Genomic DNA, 16,594 nt, shown 5'->3' with positions numbered 1-16,594 from the left:
TGTCGTTTTTTTCGGCCTAAAAACGCCTTACTATACCATGTCGTTTTTTCGGCCTAAAAACGCCTTACTATACTATGTTGTTTTTTTCAGCCTAAAAACGCCTTACTATACAATGTCGTTTTTTTCGGGCTAAAAACGCCTTACTATACTATGTCATTTTTTCGGCTTAAAAAGGCCTCACTATACATGGTCGTTTTTTCGGCTAAAACCGATGTAAGGCGTTTTTAGCCGAAAAAAAACGACCATGTATATTAAATGACCCTGAGGCTAGCGCAGGCCGAAGGCCAACCTTTTCTCCACCTCCTCCTCCTCTTTTTTCTTCTCCTCCAACCTTTTCAAAAGTCCTCAGTGACCTAAGGCCCCACACCCTCTTTACACACACGCACACGCACGCGCGCACGCACGCACACACACACACACACACACACACACACACACATACACCACCTGCTGTTGTCAGGCGCTCATGCAGTCTGTGGAGATGGAGTGATTGGGACATTACAGAGATTGAGCACGAATCAAATCTCCATGGCAACCTAATCACAAACATGTATATAGTAATAATAATAATAATAATAAATCACAATGTGTCATCCTTCGTGTGATGTCATTGTCGCAGCTCAACAACAGCAAGAACTTGTGACATGGGCATACTTAGTTTCTTGTGAAGAGTCATTTTTATTTCAAGTTTCTATCAACCAAAAATGAAATACAACAAATGTGTTCGTAACCATCGGTGGGCCTGAATGTGTTGTAAATAAAGTACAAATGATCATTTAAAAAGGATAAATAAGAATGATTTAAGTCTGATCATCATCGCTTGTGTACATTTTTTTGTAAACTTTGACTTGAATGAGAATCCAAGGGGTCAATCGCTTTTGCTTTATTTTACTTTCAAAAAAAGAAAAGCTTGAGCAGTGACACTCACACACACACTAATTAAGTCCTGATAGATGTTCCCCACTGGCCTTGATGGTGCGCACGTCTGTGGAGTGTGTGAGCAAATATGCACACATATATGTAAATGTGTGTGCGTGTCTGTGTGTTCACCCGCACGCAGCGCGAGTGCCGGGTCACAAAGGTCAAACGGGAACAAAAGCAAGGAGCAGATCCCAGCTGCCGCACTAACTATACAGAGCCCACCCCCACCCTTTCAATGGGAGCGTGCCACCGTCTTACACACACACGCACATATCCACTCACATAAATGCACACACAAATCCGGGGTGAGTAGGGGTAGAGGTCAGACGGGGACAGCAAGCATGCACAGCCAAATCCTTTTCATCTTTTTCAGACTTTACGTACTTGTCAAAGATGCGCTTTTAAACTATTAGACAAGGTTTGGGGTTTCCAAGTAGGGCTCAAACAACAGTCCGGGTTTGAAAGTAAGGTTTGAAATCTTTAAAAGTAGGCTTTTAATCACTCGTGAGTTTCAAAGGTGGGTGGCTCTGTCTGGAGTAATTAGGCAGTCAGGAATGAGTGAATAATTCCGAATGCGGTCGCTGCATTTCGTTCACAAAATGTGATTTTGACGTGGTCTTGATTGTCTGCTGGCTGGCACGGCGGGCATGAGGAACCGGAGCTTCTTCCAGAAGAACCTGTTAGCTCTATTTTTTCTCCACGTGAGCGCTCCCTGCCTCCTCTTGATGTAGGCAAGCGACTGCGGCAGGCGGCTGTAATCCGGCGGACCGTCTCGGACAGGAAATGCAGCTTAGCGATTTGTAATTTTAAAAAAAACAAACTCGTGACTTTGAGTTAGTTAGTCACCTATTTCCAGCAGGATGACTGTGGGTGCGTTGTGCATCAAAGCGTCATGCAGGCCGAGCTTCTGCTCGTAGCTCAGCTGTCGGTCCTCGAGCCTGAAGGGCTGCCATTCCTTTGCTTCCTTCTTCTCCGCCGCCGCCTCCTCTTTTTTCTTCTCCTCCAACTCCTTGTCCGTCTCCTTCGCCACTATGATGATCAGCCGGCGGCATTGTCGCATGGTGGCCGCCATGGCATCGTGTGTTGCTGCCATGTCAAGCACAGTTGGCTGGTTAGCTCCATATTATTGGTTGCTTTGCCCCATATCACTGACAGTTAGCTAGCTAGACAGTTCCCTATTACTGGCTTTCCATAGAGAGTTGGCGAGCTATGTCGGATTAACTGTCATTAGTATTTGTGACTGTTGTCATCATCAACTACCCCCAACAGAGTTACTCAGCTAGCTAGTTCGCTATCACTTACACTCAGTTCTTTACTTTGCTAGTTAGTCCCTAAAAGGGTGAATGACAGCCTGTTAAATGATTTAGTTTGTTCGAGTGACTACCTTCTCCCGGGCTGTCATCTCGGCCTGAGATGAAGAGGCGGTAGCCATGTCGTTCCTCCAGCCGGCCCGGCAGAATCTGCAGGGCGAAATCAGAAGCCACGCTTGACCTGGTCTCGGAGCCTGCAGTGGGAACCACGCTCACCAAGGCGTCGTACGGGAGCCGGTCGGCATCTGAACACACGGCAGATGGCGATGTGCCATCGGCATTCACTCAGTCATCGATCCGGTCTTTCTGATTGTAATTCATTTATATTGTTGAGATTCATTTTAAATGGTTAGCATTGGCTTCTGTTTGTTTTTTTTCTTTGGTTATCGACACAGTACAGACAGCTTGTTAGTTTACTTTGGTTAAACAAATTGAGTCGGTTAGCTACACATTGTATTATTCGGTTAGCACGCCCAGTGACATGACCATCAAGCTGTAGTGCCGTTAACAGTTTAATGATCGACATGCTGTATCTCTCGTCCGGTCGTGCACCAGCCAGCCATGATAAGACTAACTAACTAGCTAATTAACTAAGATAAGATATCCTTTATTAGTCTCGCAATGGAGAAATTCCCAATTCACAGCAGCAAAATTATGAAAGGAAGAAGAAGAACAACAAAAGACCATGTCTCACCTTGTGGAGTGACAAAATATCCATGCAACTTCCTGTACGACAACACTACATCCACCTTGAAAAAGACCAACAGGAAGATCAGAAGAAGCAGTGAAGAGGCCACGCCCACTGCCACGCCCATGTAGAACCAGCTGTGATTCGCTGTAAGAGGGACAGAGATAGGAAGCAGGACATATTTGGAGGTATGGCGTATGCTTAAGAAGTACTCTGCCAAAACTCTAACCGAGATTGGATAAATCAAACCCAGGCTAAATATGTTCTTTGTCTGGCAAGATATTTCTTCTTACCAGGCAATGTTTGTGTTTTTTTTTTTTAAATTGCATTACCTTCCACAAGCTGCACCACGAGACAGTCTTTCACCACTAGAGGGCTCTGGATCCGACAGTGAATGGACACGTTGAGGAAACGAGGAAGAACTCTCAAAATGGTCAGGGTGGACTCGCCAAACACGTGGCCTTGGTTTGAAGTGCTAAGGGGAAAAGAGCACCGTGTGGGCGTTTTGTGTATGCGCGCGGATTTAATCGTGAAGAGTGACAAGCTCACAAGTGGAAGGACTCATTGAGCTCCGGGTCTTCGTCTGCAAAGCTGCCGTTCACAATCCAGAACATTGACGTCTCCTTATTCTGGCTGTAGCCCACCAAGGCCAAGCACTTCAACTCCACACGCGCACCTAGCACGCCATCAACGTCTCTTTCTTTACTAGTTAGCAGGAAGGAAAACCTAGATTTTCTTGGTCAGCTACGTAGTACTAGCCACAGTTAATTAGTTATTTAAGTCGTATTATGAACTGTTAGTTCAATTATTTGTTGCTTGGCTGTGTATTACTGAGCGATGGTTGTTAGGACTGCCCAACATTTTTTTTCTTGATGAGCTGCATCGTATTGAAAGTTGAGTCATTTACTGTTTTGCCAATTATTTGTTAGTTACATAGTCAGTGAGTTAGTTAGTATTCTTAACTACTTGTAGTGAGTGAGTCCCGTGCTACTTTATCCAGACAACTGCTGACATGAGATGAGGCAGCCCGTTTTAGTCAGTGACAATCACAACACAAACAATCTTTGGCATGTTCGCGTGTGTGCACGTGTGTCATTGCTGAACTCACCCATGTCCACGGTGAGCACTTGATCCTGTTGCTGGACCACCTCTGGCTCGATAAGAACTGTCTGTGCCAATGCTAAACCCAAAAGAAATTGGAAAAAAAAAAGCTACGAGGTTGACTCATGTCCCGGTAGTTCAATTACAGTACAAATTGGTGCCCACCTTTGTTGATGTGGAGTTGGACACTGCGTGCCGACGTGTACATTCTGCTGTCAAGGCTGATGTCCACAAGGCAAGTGTAAGTGCCGGCGTCCTCCTCCGTGGCTCTGCTCAGCCTCAGGCCGCTGTCTTGCCTGCTGATAACCGCGCCCTCTCGTTCTACCAAGCGGCAGTCCTGCATGCATGCACAGTGGCTAAACTTGACCAAGCTAGTTTTACTGAACTATTTTTTTGGGGGGGGACTCAGCAGTCTATTATTAGTCAATTTACAAAAAAGTGTTACACCCATCCTTTGTTTTTGTTTCTTAAACTCAGCAGTCTATTATTAGTCCACTCGCAAAAAAAGTCTCAAGAAGCCAGAACTGAGCACATTTGGGCTGATGACTTTCCATGAAAAGACCCTAAACAATTCGAGACTCTTTGAGCAACGTGAGGCACCGTACCTTCAGCCATCGTATATTAGTCGTGTGGTTACGTCGTAGGACGTGGTCCAGCTTGCAGGGGAGGCTCTGGGTGACCCCCAGAGGGATGCTCCTTTCTTCGGCCACGGGGGGACATTGTCCAGGGGACACCAACACGCCAAAGTCAATCTTGAAAGTTTTGTTTTGCACCCTTCACAGCACACAAACATCTAAATTGAGACTTGATCACGTATCGGGACACTCGGTGTGTTTCCATACGTTCTCTGGCAGCTGTAGGAGCCATTATGGGACATCTGCGCGGGCAGGAAGTACAAAAACCCGTCCCTGACTTCCACGCCAGGAGGTAATGACGGCACCGGACCCGCCGGGGCCTCCTTTCTGCTCCACGTGACGTTGCCCTTTTCGCCTACGTTGGGACACTTGAGCAGCAGGAGGTGGCCCACACTGACATGGTAGGTGTCTGGCGGCTCCTTGTGGCCTAAAAAGGAAGCACAGACATTCGCTCGAGTTTACTGTATGACTTCAAAAACTACAAATGATGAACTATCATGCTGTATATTATTTTGTGTTGTTTTGGATTGGGTACAAAGTGCGAACCAAAGGAAAAAAGTAACATTCACAAATCTGAATTTTAAAAAATTAAGAAAATGTAAAAAAAACTTGTTTTGAAAAGTAAAATTATAAAAATAATAAACAAGTTGTTTCAAGCTGCTATTTTCTGAAAACAAATTTGAAAATAATCGCCAAATGTAAAACACGTTTAAAATGATGGGAAACTGAATTTTAAACTGCAAAACACACGTTTAAAATTAATAACATGAAAATAATTTTAAAATGTGGATAAAAAAATTCTATGTGAATCAAAATTATGGGAAAAAAGATCTAATGTGGAACATCAGCATAAAGAAAATATTTGAAAATGTGAAAAAAATTTCAATATATACAATAAATTTGGAAAATGATAGAAAGGAACAAATTAACAACATTTCAAATGTAATGAATAGTTATGTTTGTAAAAGCGTAGTTTGCTCTTGAATACGTTTTTTTTTGTTTGTTTCCATTTTTGTACATTTGTATTCTGTTAATGCCTATTTTATACTTCAATCTAAATTTGTTGGTAATTTTGCAAACAATTGTTTACTTTTGTAAACTCGTCAATTTTGAAAATCTAAATTTTGCAAACAAATGACCCCGTAAACTTAATTTCCTTGCTGGAGGCTCAAACAAGATGGACCTCACTTGACCTCATTTAGGTGACACACTGACCTAAGAAATTTAAAAAAGGATGCTTACTGAAAATATTTGACCTGATTACCTCGGCCAAGGAGTGTACGACTTCATTTGTTGGTGCTCAGACTCCTATTTGTGATGATACATTCCCAGTAGCCATGTAGTCAAGCTCACTGTAATGACCAATGTGATTTCTCCCAGCCAATCATAAATTAAAAGTGTTTTTGAGAATAAAATGAATACACCATGTACACCATCACATTACGATTGATGAGCTCAATTTCAACGAAGTTGGGACGTTGCGTTCAACAGAAATTTTAAAAAACCGAATAATATGATTTGCAAATTATGCTCAACCTTTAATTGTCAAACTGATCAACTTTTTGAACAAACAATCATTAACTTTGAATTTTATGGCTGCAGCACTAACTAACTCGCACGCAAAGATGAGGCGAGGTTCACCTCTGCGTGAGAAAAAACTCAAACGGTTTAAAGACAACTTTCCTCAACATACTGTTGCAAGGAATTCAGGAATTTCTCTATTGACGCTCCATGGTGTCAACAAAGGTTCAGCGAATCTGGAGAAATGACTGCATGCAAGCGGCGAGGCCGAAAACCAACATTGAACTGCGCCGTGACCTTCGACCCCTCAGACGGCACCGCATCCAAATCCGACATCACCGTGATGACTTACATCATAAAGGTTTTTTAAAAAATGGATGACGCGAGTCTGGCGAAATGTCAGCGTACTCACCGAGCGTGCTGGCCGCAGCGAGCAATATGGCGAACGCGCACAGCCGAGCCATCTCTGTTTTCCGCACACTGAGGGAAGTGAGAAGTGTTGTCGCAACAAGTCGGAAGGCGAAACACACACACACACATACTCTCCAAATCCCAGGACAGGCAACAATCTATTGAAGGAGAGCTTCAGTACATATATTGTAGGTTAAACATGTCTGCCTTAGCTTCATAAAATGCCGCTGACTATTCTCGCTGCCTTTGGTTCATACTCACGTCTGATACGGCTTCTTATTCGCTGCTGCAGAAGTGACTGAATGGACTCGAGTTGCTGAATGATTTACACGTGAACTTACCAGTGAGACGTTGCTGTGACTTCTGCTCGCCGCTTACCTGCACATCCTGTTTTCACATACACATGACACACTGGGTTTTCCTTCAACGGAGCTTCCACCCTCATCAAAGAAACAAGAAAAAACACACACACTGCAAAAATGGGCCACCAAACCTCAGTTGGGTTTCGTTTGTATGTTACCTGTAGAAGAAAAAAAATAAGTATTTCCTGTATTTTACCTGCTGCGTAGTCAAAACACACACAAACACACACACACACACACAGTCAGTTATGTTAGAGGGTTTACCGAAAGATGTGGCCACCGAACACCATCAATGAATGTGTGTGTGTGTGGTGGGGGGGGGGGTTGGGGTTGGATAATGCTCTCGGCAAATCCAAAATAAATGTTAAATAATACTGGATGGATAAAATAAGAAATGCCTTTAGATGACCTTCAAAATTGCAGTCAAACATCTCATTGAATTATGTTCAAAATTCAATAGCATAAAAAAGGCCTCTTCAGAGAATGACTTTTTTATTTTTAACTTGAGTTTTATTATGAATTAATTTCCCACTAGGGGGCACTGTGGTACTTGCAAACACTTTGCAGTTTTGCTCCAGTCAGTCCTGTGTTCAGGCTGGTGCACTCAGGCTCATGAGCTAACGGGTTAACCGAGAAGAACCGATTCCAGCCACCTGCCATGATTCTGGTGATCTTTCCGAGCAAAAAGCATCTGTTTTGTGGGTGAGGAGCTAAACCTACAAGAGCGTGGTCTTTTTGGGGGGCGCTGCCCTCTTGCCCTTCACTGGCATGTGATAGAGGATTTCCTTCCAGAACTTGGATGACGGCGACAGGCAGCGTGACGAGTGCACTTCCTCTTGCTCCCGTGTGGCGGTCCTGGACGGCAAGGACTTCCCGGTGCAGTTGGTCCAGCTCTTCTGGTTCAGCCCCTGGTGCTGATGGTGGTGGTGCTTGTGGTTCTTCCACCAGCACACGGCGCCCTGTTTCCTCCGTAGGTGACGCAGCGACTCTGGGAAGAGAGCCAGCTGGGCTGCGCTCACTTCCTCCAGCTCCACCAGCACCACCTGCCAAAAAATAAAAAATAAAACAACACAAGACTCACTGATGCTTAATAATCATTCTCTCTCAGTCAATAAGGAATCAGTTTACTCACTCACTCATTAACTAGCAATTTTACTATCTCAATCAGTCAATAAATAACTCATTCACTCACTAATAATCACTGACTCACTTTGCCTCACTCACTGATTCTCATTCATCAACTAACTTAATCGCTAACTTACTCATGAACTCACTCACTCCTTTAACACTATCACTCACTGACTTCTTAACTATTTTATTTACTCAATCGCAAGTTTAGTCATCAACTCCTCAGTCAGTCGCTCACTCACTCATCAGCGAACTTACTCGGTCAATAACTAATCACCTTACTCAGCCACTCACTCACTAACTAAAATACTCTTTTATACCCAATCACTGATAATCAGCCGCTAGTTTACTTTTACTAGTTTTCTCACCCAGTCAATAACTAAACAAGGTATTCACTCACTCATTAACCAATATTAGACTCACTCACTCACTCACTTGTTAACGCATTCATGACTTAATCATGAACTACGTCACTTCTTGAAGAAAATAACTCTTCGTAACTCACAGACGGAATCACTAACTAACTGCAGCAACTTAGTCATGAACTGCCTCTCTCGATCGCCGGCTCACTGACCTTGAGGGTGCCTTCCACGAGTGCTTGATGCATGGCCACCGTCCATTCGTATTGCCGGCGCGGGTCCAAACGGACGTCCTCGCCCAGGTTGTTGTTGTTGGTGCGTCGGTTGTTGAGGTGGTGGCGGCTGTGCGTGCAGGTGAAGGACGAGGCGCCGTAGAGCAGCAGGAGTCTGCGGCTGGCCAGCATGTTTTCGTGCACGGTGTCGACCACGGCTGCGGGGGGGGAATGAACAAACATACGGACTCCCTCACTAACTGCCAAACCAACCCATTGACAAACCAATTCAATTACCTTGTCCTGGCAGACAGTCTCGTCCAGCTATGAAGAGTTTGTAGCCGCAAGCTTTTTCCAACACTTGTGGCAGAATCTCCATTGCAAACGTTAGCACTCGGTGGCTAACATCCAACTGGCAGCCGAGCGGGTAGTAGGACGTCACATATGCGTCAAACCGCTTACCGTCGTTTTCTGATGATAACGACAAATAGACCAAATGTGAAAAGTCGCCTAACCCTCGGCCGGATCACTTAGAATGATTGCGTTTGTCACATTTCTAAGTCTGACTGGCGTTTCTGCATTTATTGCAACTATACCACTGCGCATATATCACGTAATATGTGCATTAGCCGCATTACTTAGCATGCTAGTGTTAACTGCATCACTTAGCTCACTAACGTTAGGCACGTTAATTAGGATGAGTGGCATTTCTGAGTGTGCTAGCATGATAAACATCCCGTTTGCGCACGAGTGTTAACGAGCGCCACTTAGCAGGCAAGTGTTAGCCTCATCCAATTAGCATGCTAGCATTGAAAAAACATCAATTGGCGTGCTCGTGTCAGTCACATTTATGCGCCTGATTGCGTTAGCCATGCTATTGTAACGATATCACTGAAAATGCTCGTGTTAGCTGCTACACTACATCATGTATCGCACGCGTGTTAGCTGCATCACTGTGTGTTGAAACTGAAAAGTTGTGTCACTGCACACGCAAGTATCAATTAGCGTGCTGACAATAAATACTGTACGTCACTTAGCATGCTTGTGTTAGCATGTTGTTATTACCCTCGTTTGCATAAAAGACTGCAAAGGAGCTGCGGAAGAACAGCACCACGTCAATCTTGAAATGGAAGTACACCACCGCGGCAATCACCACGAGCGCCGCCACGCCACCGAGCGCACAGCCGAAGGCAACCTGGACACCTTGCTCTGTAACACACAGGAAGTCAAGGCAATGAGACAAGACCCCGGACGTCAGACGATTTGGAGATTTACCTTGAGGCAGTACGGAAAAGTGAGCCTGAGGAATTCCTCGCGCGCTGTACACTCGACACGTGTAGTTGACCAGGAAGTCGGCCTCCTCCAGGGAGGAAATGGTCAGCACGCTCTCCATCCACACACCTTTCGGTGGGACGCTCGCACGCCACACGCTGGAACATAGGAAGTTGAAACAGGAAGTTGAAACAACAATGGCAGACAAGAGAGAGTCGGTACCCATCACTCATGGAAGCTTCCCAGAAAACAGAGCTATGTCAGCATTTTGGATTATTTATTATTGATTATATATCTATAGATAGATAGATAGATAGATAGACATAGGTACCGTGGTCCTGATGCAAAGATCCTTTCTGAGTTGTTGGCGGAAATGAAGTCAACATCATCCAACCAAAAAACGTCCACCATTGCGTCGTCGGGAACGGTGCCGATGCACGGCACAAACACTCGACATGTTCGTGTCAAACGAGACCCTGAAAACAAATAGTGAGCCGTGTTACATGTGAGCAGCTAACGTGTTTTGACATTTGACTTCTTACCCGGGGCTGCTTTGAGGATATCATTGGCTGGCTGCAACACTTGGGGCAAGAAGCAGTAATCCTCTGCAACACAACAACAATATTTTGGCACACTGTGCTATGCATGGCAACTCCCTGAAATACTTGACCATTTCCGACGTTTACCAAAACGTTGGTACACGCAGGTCATTTTAAGTTAAATTGTTTGGTGCTACAGTGTGTCAACTTTGGATGGGGGGGGGGGGGGCTTGTAAAAAGTAGTACAGCAGAAATGATTGTTTTGGTACAACTGACACTTTGAAAAAAAAACATCGACCCACACGCTAAGGGGCGCAACGTGGTAAGGTACAGTTATTTTGGCACCACTGACAATTTCCAAATCCCCATTAGCTGCCAAAATGAACGATCTCTGATGTCCCCTGGCGACAGCGTGAAGGTTGCCTACCTTGCACCCAAACCTGGATGGACTCCGATATGGACGCCGCCACACCGCCCAGGTTGAAGTTGAGGGTGCACGTGTACGGCTGGTTGTTGCGGCTGTCCACGTTTTTAATTTTCAGCCGCGCTCGGTTGCGGTACACGTGTCCCTCAAAGCCGTCCTCAATCACGTCGCAGCCCTGACATGCATGATGACAGGTGGAAACAACAGTAGGACACTGTTAACAATTGCCTGTCAGGCTAAAGTGGAAGAACGGTCAAATTGGTAAAAAGCAATTTGGTAAAAAAAAAAAAAAATCGTTCGTTCGGTTGTTCTTCGTTTTTGGTTTTGATTGTTCACTCGTTCATGATGTATGTAGTTGATGTCCCGTCTGTCAGTAAATAAGTCAGTCTATCAGTCCTCTCTAAATTTGTTCGACGAGCCATTAGTTTGTGAGTTCCCTTACTTCTTGGATGATTAGGTAATTTGTTCGAGAATTACTTTGGTACGAAAATATGTTGTGGTTTCCTACGGGACAAAGGCGTGACTCACTCTGTACCATGTGACGGAAGCGGGAACGCCATAGCTTCGAAGCGTTTTGAAGACCTCTTTGATTGGACAGGCCAGCGTGTCGGTCACGCCTACTGTGAGGACCTGAGAGGCTTTGCGCGGTCGACCGCACTCGCCTCGCAGCGGGCGCTCCACCACCAACCTGGTGGATTGCTTGAAGCAACCTGACGTGCTGGTCCTGGAAGAGGGAGCGGACCAATCAGCAAGCAAATGGCCGGGAAAAGGCGGGGCTTACGAGTGGAGTGTCCTAAACATGTCATAGAAGAGAACACTGATTCATTCAATTCGAATTCATAACTTCATTCAAATTATTTGAAATGCAAAAGTGTTAATATATTCATCTATTAAAACAAACCAAAAGCAATGTATTTTTGTTATATATTCAATTCATAAATTCAAAGGAAATTCAATGTAAATACAGTTCACTCGGTTTCATGAAAATAAATACAGATGAATTAAATGTGAGCCTAATTCTGTTTTATGAAATTGAAACTGTACAGCAATTTAAATTAATTAAATTAATTGTATTGACCCTTTCAAAATATATTATATATATATATATATAATATATTCAAAATATTTTTTTCACATGAGTAATTAATATCATTCAGAAAGTCGCCTTTATTCACATTCTTCAATTTCACGTGATTTATAAAATCCAATTCAAAAATAAATTCAGTTCAGTTTACTATTAATTTCAAACAACGAACTACGATGAGACTACAACTTCAATAGACTAAATTGCGTGAGTTTCGCATTGACTACCTGAGCACACACTGGTAATGTCCGTTGTGGCGCATGGTGACGTTGAGTAACCACAGGGTCTCCCCTCGAATGAGGACTCGGCGGCTGACGTTTCGGAGCGCTCGTCCCGTCTCCACGTGGTACCAGTTCACCTCGTAAGAGGCTGCCGACAAGTTGAAGACGTCGGGAGATGCCAGCGTGCAGTTGATCATGGCCGCATCGCCCGGCACTGAAAACACGCGCTCAAACTGAACCTTGTAGTCTTTGCACTCATCTGAAAAAACGGGGAAAAGGTTACTTAGTTAGCTATCTAGCTCGTTCGTTCATTCGTTCATCTGTCCGTTAGTTAGTTGGATTGTTTGTCAGTGATCTGGTTCATCTTTTTTTTTGTTTAGTCGCTTGATACAAACATTTTTTGTTGTAATTTTGTGAGCGAGTGAGCAAGCAGTAAGTGGTTCTTCTTTGTCAATTAGTTGGTTTGTTTGCTCATTAGGCAGCGTGTTAGTACTTTAGTTGGTTTGTAACATTGGTTGTCAGCGAGTTAGTTCATTCGTGTTTGTACTTCGCATTTCATTTTTCAGCAAGTTAGTGAGCGAGTGAGCTCACTTGGTTTGTTAGTGGGTTAGTTTGACCTCTAGTTAGTTTGTTGGCCGGTGAGCTAGTGAGTTTGCGCATTTGTAAGTTAATTTGTTTGTTGGATCGTTCATCGTTGAGTTAGCTTGTCAGTTTATTTCGTAGCGATTTAGTCTTTTTTTTCTTCATCAAATCAAGCTTGAGTTAGTTATTTCATAAGTTAGGTAGCTAGCTAGTGGGATTTGCTGGCCATCCAACCTCGTGAGACATTTTGATGGGATTTTAGCCAAGTGAATATGACCGCATTCCCAAGAACTCAAAAGTATTTTTCCACACTTGCCTCGATCCCACCACATCAAATTACCACTTTTTCTCACTACTTTTCACTGAGACGTGCATGTTTAAAAATCAATAGTATTGCTCCAACGTTTCCAGGATATTACAACACAAGCATGAAAGTTGAGTGAGTAAATATGTGGTTCACCTTGACCCATTCAGGATTTTCCCAGCGTCCAGCCAGCGTGACCCACCACCACTAGTCAGCCCCCCCGGCCAGAGTCCCAGCACGGCTACTCACCCTGAGCTGCACGAGTCCAGTCGATGCTTTGCACCACCACAAACAGCAGGAGGGTCCGCACACGGACGCACATGACTGAAACACACATACAACATACATACGTGAAGGATCGACAGCTGTCGTGTGAGGATGGTAAACAGCGGCAGGCCGGAGGAGACGGTGTGCCTTCCTTCTCTGTCGCCTCCCACATGAGCAATTGCTCGGGAAGCTCACGATTTAATGCCATAACCCCCCCCCCCCCCCCCCGCCCAAAAAATAATTATGACGCAAAGCTTCTGTGTAACCACATGGAAGCAGGCCAGTTTAGCAGCCTGTGTGCGTGTGCATGAGAAAGTGCACCCGTTCATTCGTTGGTTAGTTTGGATGTCTTACTACACGTGAGTTAGTGAGTTAACTAGTTACTAGTGCTTTGTCAGTCAGTAAGTTTGACACTTAGTTGATTCATTCATCACGCAGTCAGTCAGCTCCATGAATTTGTGTAGGACAGACACTTGTGACTGTGTTAGCTCAGTCGTTAGTTGGTTTGTTTATTTGCCACTTAGTTAGCTCGTTATTTAGCTAGTCAGTTAGCTGTTTGGTTTGTTTGTTCATTAGCTAGTTACAATAATGTGTGATTGACTAAGTTGGAAATTTAGGGGGTTTTTCCTTTTCTTGAGTAGTTATGAGTTTGCTAGTTGGCTGAAAGTGAATTGGTTAGTTGGTCACGTTGAGAAGTGTGTGGGGTTTATACGTGAGTGAGTATAGAGTTGGTGAATGAGCTAATTAATTTGCCGTTTAGCCCGTGAGTTGGCTGTTTTCATTTGTTCGATCACTAGTTAGTTTAATGGGTGTTAGTTGGGTAGTTTGTTTACAAGTGCGAGTTAGTTCATTAGCTAAGTAGCTTGCTCGTTGACCCCTTTTGTAAGATTTAGATTATTTTGCCAATCTGGTCTGTTCTCAGTCAGTCAGGTCAATAATTTTGTGCGGGTCATAGATGAGTGACTTCGCTTGTTGTCTCTCGTTCGCTCATTAGTTCTTCAGTTTCTGCAATTATCGTCATTAATTTTAATTACACAAACGCTGAGGCCTCACCTGTTTTTCATCTTTCCCCTCAAGCCTTGCAGCAAGAAAAGAAGCTGAGCCAGCCGCATGAGCACGCCCAGAGTGGGAACTCATAACCGACAGTTCTCGACATTTACAGTTAGGTTAGCTTTTATTTTGTCATTCAACTTCCCACTACGACACATATAACTTGTTTGAATAGTCATCAATACAAAAGCATTCTTTTTTTTTTTGGTGTCATCTTTCAATTGAAGGCAACATTTGTCAACAATTAGTCTTCGGTGAGACTTTTTTGAAACATCACATCCGAGACCTATGAGTACGACTTCCTGTGTGAACACTCACCACTGAAAGTCATTCTTTCTCATGCACATTTCAAATTTCAACCAACATTTGGCAACAATTACAGTTGTGGCTTTTGAAATTCAACTTTATTACTACTTCACATGTGAACATCCTCCAATCAAGGTCACTTTTTTTTTACATTAAAATTAATAATTAAAAGTAAGATCTGTCAACAGAAATTACAATTTTATACTTCACATCATGCCATTTTTTTCTACTCCTTCTGGTGTGAACATTTGCCAATAAAAGCCGTGCTTCTTCTCAAATTCTCATTCGTGTTTCATCAGAGGTAACACTTGTCACCAAATACATGGTTACATTTTATTTGGAAAATCTACGTGGAAATGCAGAAGCACTTCCTGGAGTGTGTTTTATTTTGAAGTCCCTTATCTGATTAGTTCACTGCTATGTGACAGACATTAAGACGTTCATCGATAAAAGGTAACCTGATTTGTAAGCGCAAATTTAGAACCTACAGTATATTCATCCACTCTTAGATTTCTGGATTTCAAGTTGAATTTTTCGAAAAACAGCACGACAATGCCATGACACTTTTTGAGTGACACCCATGGGCGTGTGTGGGCTACGTTTTCCAATACAATTCTTGGTATGCTGATTCCAGGCAACGGCTTGAGACTTTTATTTTGAAATGATTTTTTTTCTCCCTGAGTTCCCAAGTAAATCACAGAGATTGAGCCTCCTCCAATAAAAGACATTCTTTTTCATATGAAACACTAAATTTGAATTCTCATGTTGTCAACATTGAGATTGGTAGAGACCTAATTTGAAAAGCCACAAAACAAGGCCGCACGTTTCTGGGTGTGTGTACTATTTTCCAAGCAAAATTGTATGTTGACAATAGAGGGATTCTCTGCATTAAGTATATATTGATTAATTATCGAAATCCTACAACAGAATTCATCGACACTTCCTATTTTGATACCCTGTCATTGATTCTTCTCAAAAAAACGTGCATTATGCCTTAAAAAAGAAAAAGCCCTGACAACGTCCGCTAGCCCTCCAACTTCCTGGGGTGACCTTAATGGCAACCCAGGAGGAGGTTGAAGATTCAGGCCGGATTAAAACTCACCTGTGTGGTGGTGATGATGACTTGGTGGTGGTCACATGACAGCCTTCTTATGACATTCATCTGGTGGGCTGAGGAATCGAATGTGTGTCTTCTTCGTCGCCAGCCGCTTCGTCATCTGAGCAAAGACACATGTTGTAACTTCTTGGGAGTTAAGCAATCGCTTCTGGGAGGCGCGCGCACACACACACACACACACAAGCCCTGGCATGTGTTTACATTCCACAGAGCTGCTTCACTTTTTAGGGGCGTCTTCCTGTGGCGGTATCTGGTGGCAAATGTACTGTAGTTCTATTTTTGTTCAACTGATCGATTTTGTTCATTTTTTTGCTCATTTCCTGACATTTTGCACGGGGATTTGTTTTTGGGGGGCAGATTTTATTTTATTTTTAAAATATTCCAAATTTTTTTTGATACATGTCCATATTGCTAATTTTTATACAGCCTTTGTTTTTGTTGATTTCCTGAAATTCTGGGGTGATTTCTTAAATTACTTTTTCATCATTTCATGTGCATACTGCTAATTTGATGTAACTTTTATAAAAATGTACATTTTTTGTTATTGTTGGTTCACTATTTTTTTCCTCTTTTGGCTTATGTACAGTACTTCTTTATATTTTTCCGATTTTGTTATTTCGATTTTTTTTTTTTTTTTTTTTTTGCTGGTATCATATTTTAAAAGATTTTTTTTGGATTCAATTTCATTTTATTCATATTTCATATATTTTCTTCTTGTTAAATTATTTCATGTACAGTATTTTTACATTTTGGGAGCCGAATTCAATTATTTTAAATTTG

General features: G+C 43.1%; 2 protein-coding genes across 6 annotated transcripts; both read right to left on the bottom strand.

Annotated features, from left to right (window-relative positions):
• Positions 1-520: 520 nt before the first annotated feature.
• On the bottom strand, positions 521-6,923 carry LOC147198532 (interleukin-1 receptor type 1-like). Of its 3 annotated transcripts, none has more exons than XM_086124117.1 (12): positions 6,589-6,721; positions 4,863-5,082; positions 4,626-4,794; positions 4,186-4,357; positions 4,028-4,099; positions 3,469-3,595; positions 3,252-3,394; positions 2,926-3,066; positions 2,448-2,476; positions 2,306-2,381; positions 1,768-2,007; positions 521-1,692 (listed from the first exon to the last, which is right to left on the bottom strand). In XM_086124117.1, exons 1-12 carry the CDS (start codon positions 6,638-6,640, stop codon positions 1,514-1,516), a joined length of 1,620 nt encoding a protein of 539 aa, XP_085980243.1. In that variant the 5' UTR covers positions 6,641-6,721; the 3' UTR covers positions 521-1,513. The 3 variants fall into 3 exon arrangements, with proteins under 3 accessions (XP_085980243.1, XP_085980242.1, XP_085980241.1); XM_086124116.1 differs by adding an exon at positions 6,849-6,923 and having other exon boundaries at positions 525-1,692; positions 2,306-2,476; positions 6,589-6,656; XM_086124115.1 differs by having other exon boundaries at positions 525-1,692; positions 2,306-2,476.
• A 501-nt stretch (positions 6,924-7,424) lies between these two features.
• Positions 7,425-16,393, bottom strand: LOC147198531 (interleukin-1 receptor type 1). Of its 3 annotated transcripts, XM_086124113.1 has the most exons (12): positions 15,800-16,393; positions 13,324-13,398; positions 12,195-12,447; positions 11,412-11,607; positions 10,887-11,058; positions 10,463-10,525; positions 10,252-10,396; positions 9,924-10,078; positions 9,714-9,857; positions 8,946-9,119; positions 8,652-8,866; positions 7,425-7,992 (listed from the first exon to the last, which is right to left on the bottom strand). In XM_086124113.1, exons 2-12 carry the CDS (start codon positions 13,394-13,396, stop codon positions 7,666-7,668), a joined length of 1,917 nt encoding a protein of 638 aa, XP_085980239.1. In that variant the 5' UTR covers positions 13,397-13,398; positions 15,800-16,393; the 3' UTR covers positions 7,425-7,665. The 3 variants fall into 3 exon arrangements, with proteins under 3 accessions (XP_085980239.1, XP_085980238.1, XP_085980240.1); XM_086124112.1 differs by lacking the exon at positions 15,800-16,393 and having other exon boundaries at positions 13,324-13,522; XM_086124114.1 differs by lacking the exon at positions 15,800-16,393 and having other exon boundaries at positions 13,231-13,372.
• Positions 16,394-16,594: the final 201 nt, after the last annotated feature.

This window comes from Hippocampus guttulatus, chromosome 11, assembly GCF_054856545.1.
Source record: "Hippocampus guttulatus isolate MCC_2025c chromosome 11, RoL_Hgut_1.0, whole genome shotgun sequence".
NCBI classification, from domain to species: domain Eukaryota; kingdom Metazoa; phylum Chordata; class Actinopteri; order Syngnathiformes; family Syngnathidae; genus Hippocampus; species Hippocampus guttulatus.
The sequence above is the reverse complement of the archived record's forward strand: the minus strand, read 5'-3'. Positions and strand labels throughout refer to the sequence as shown.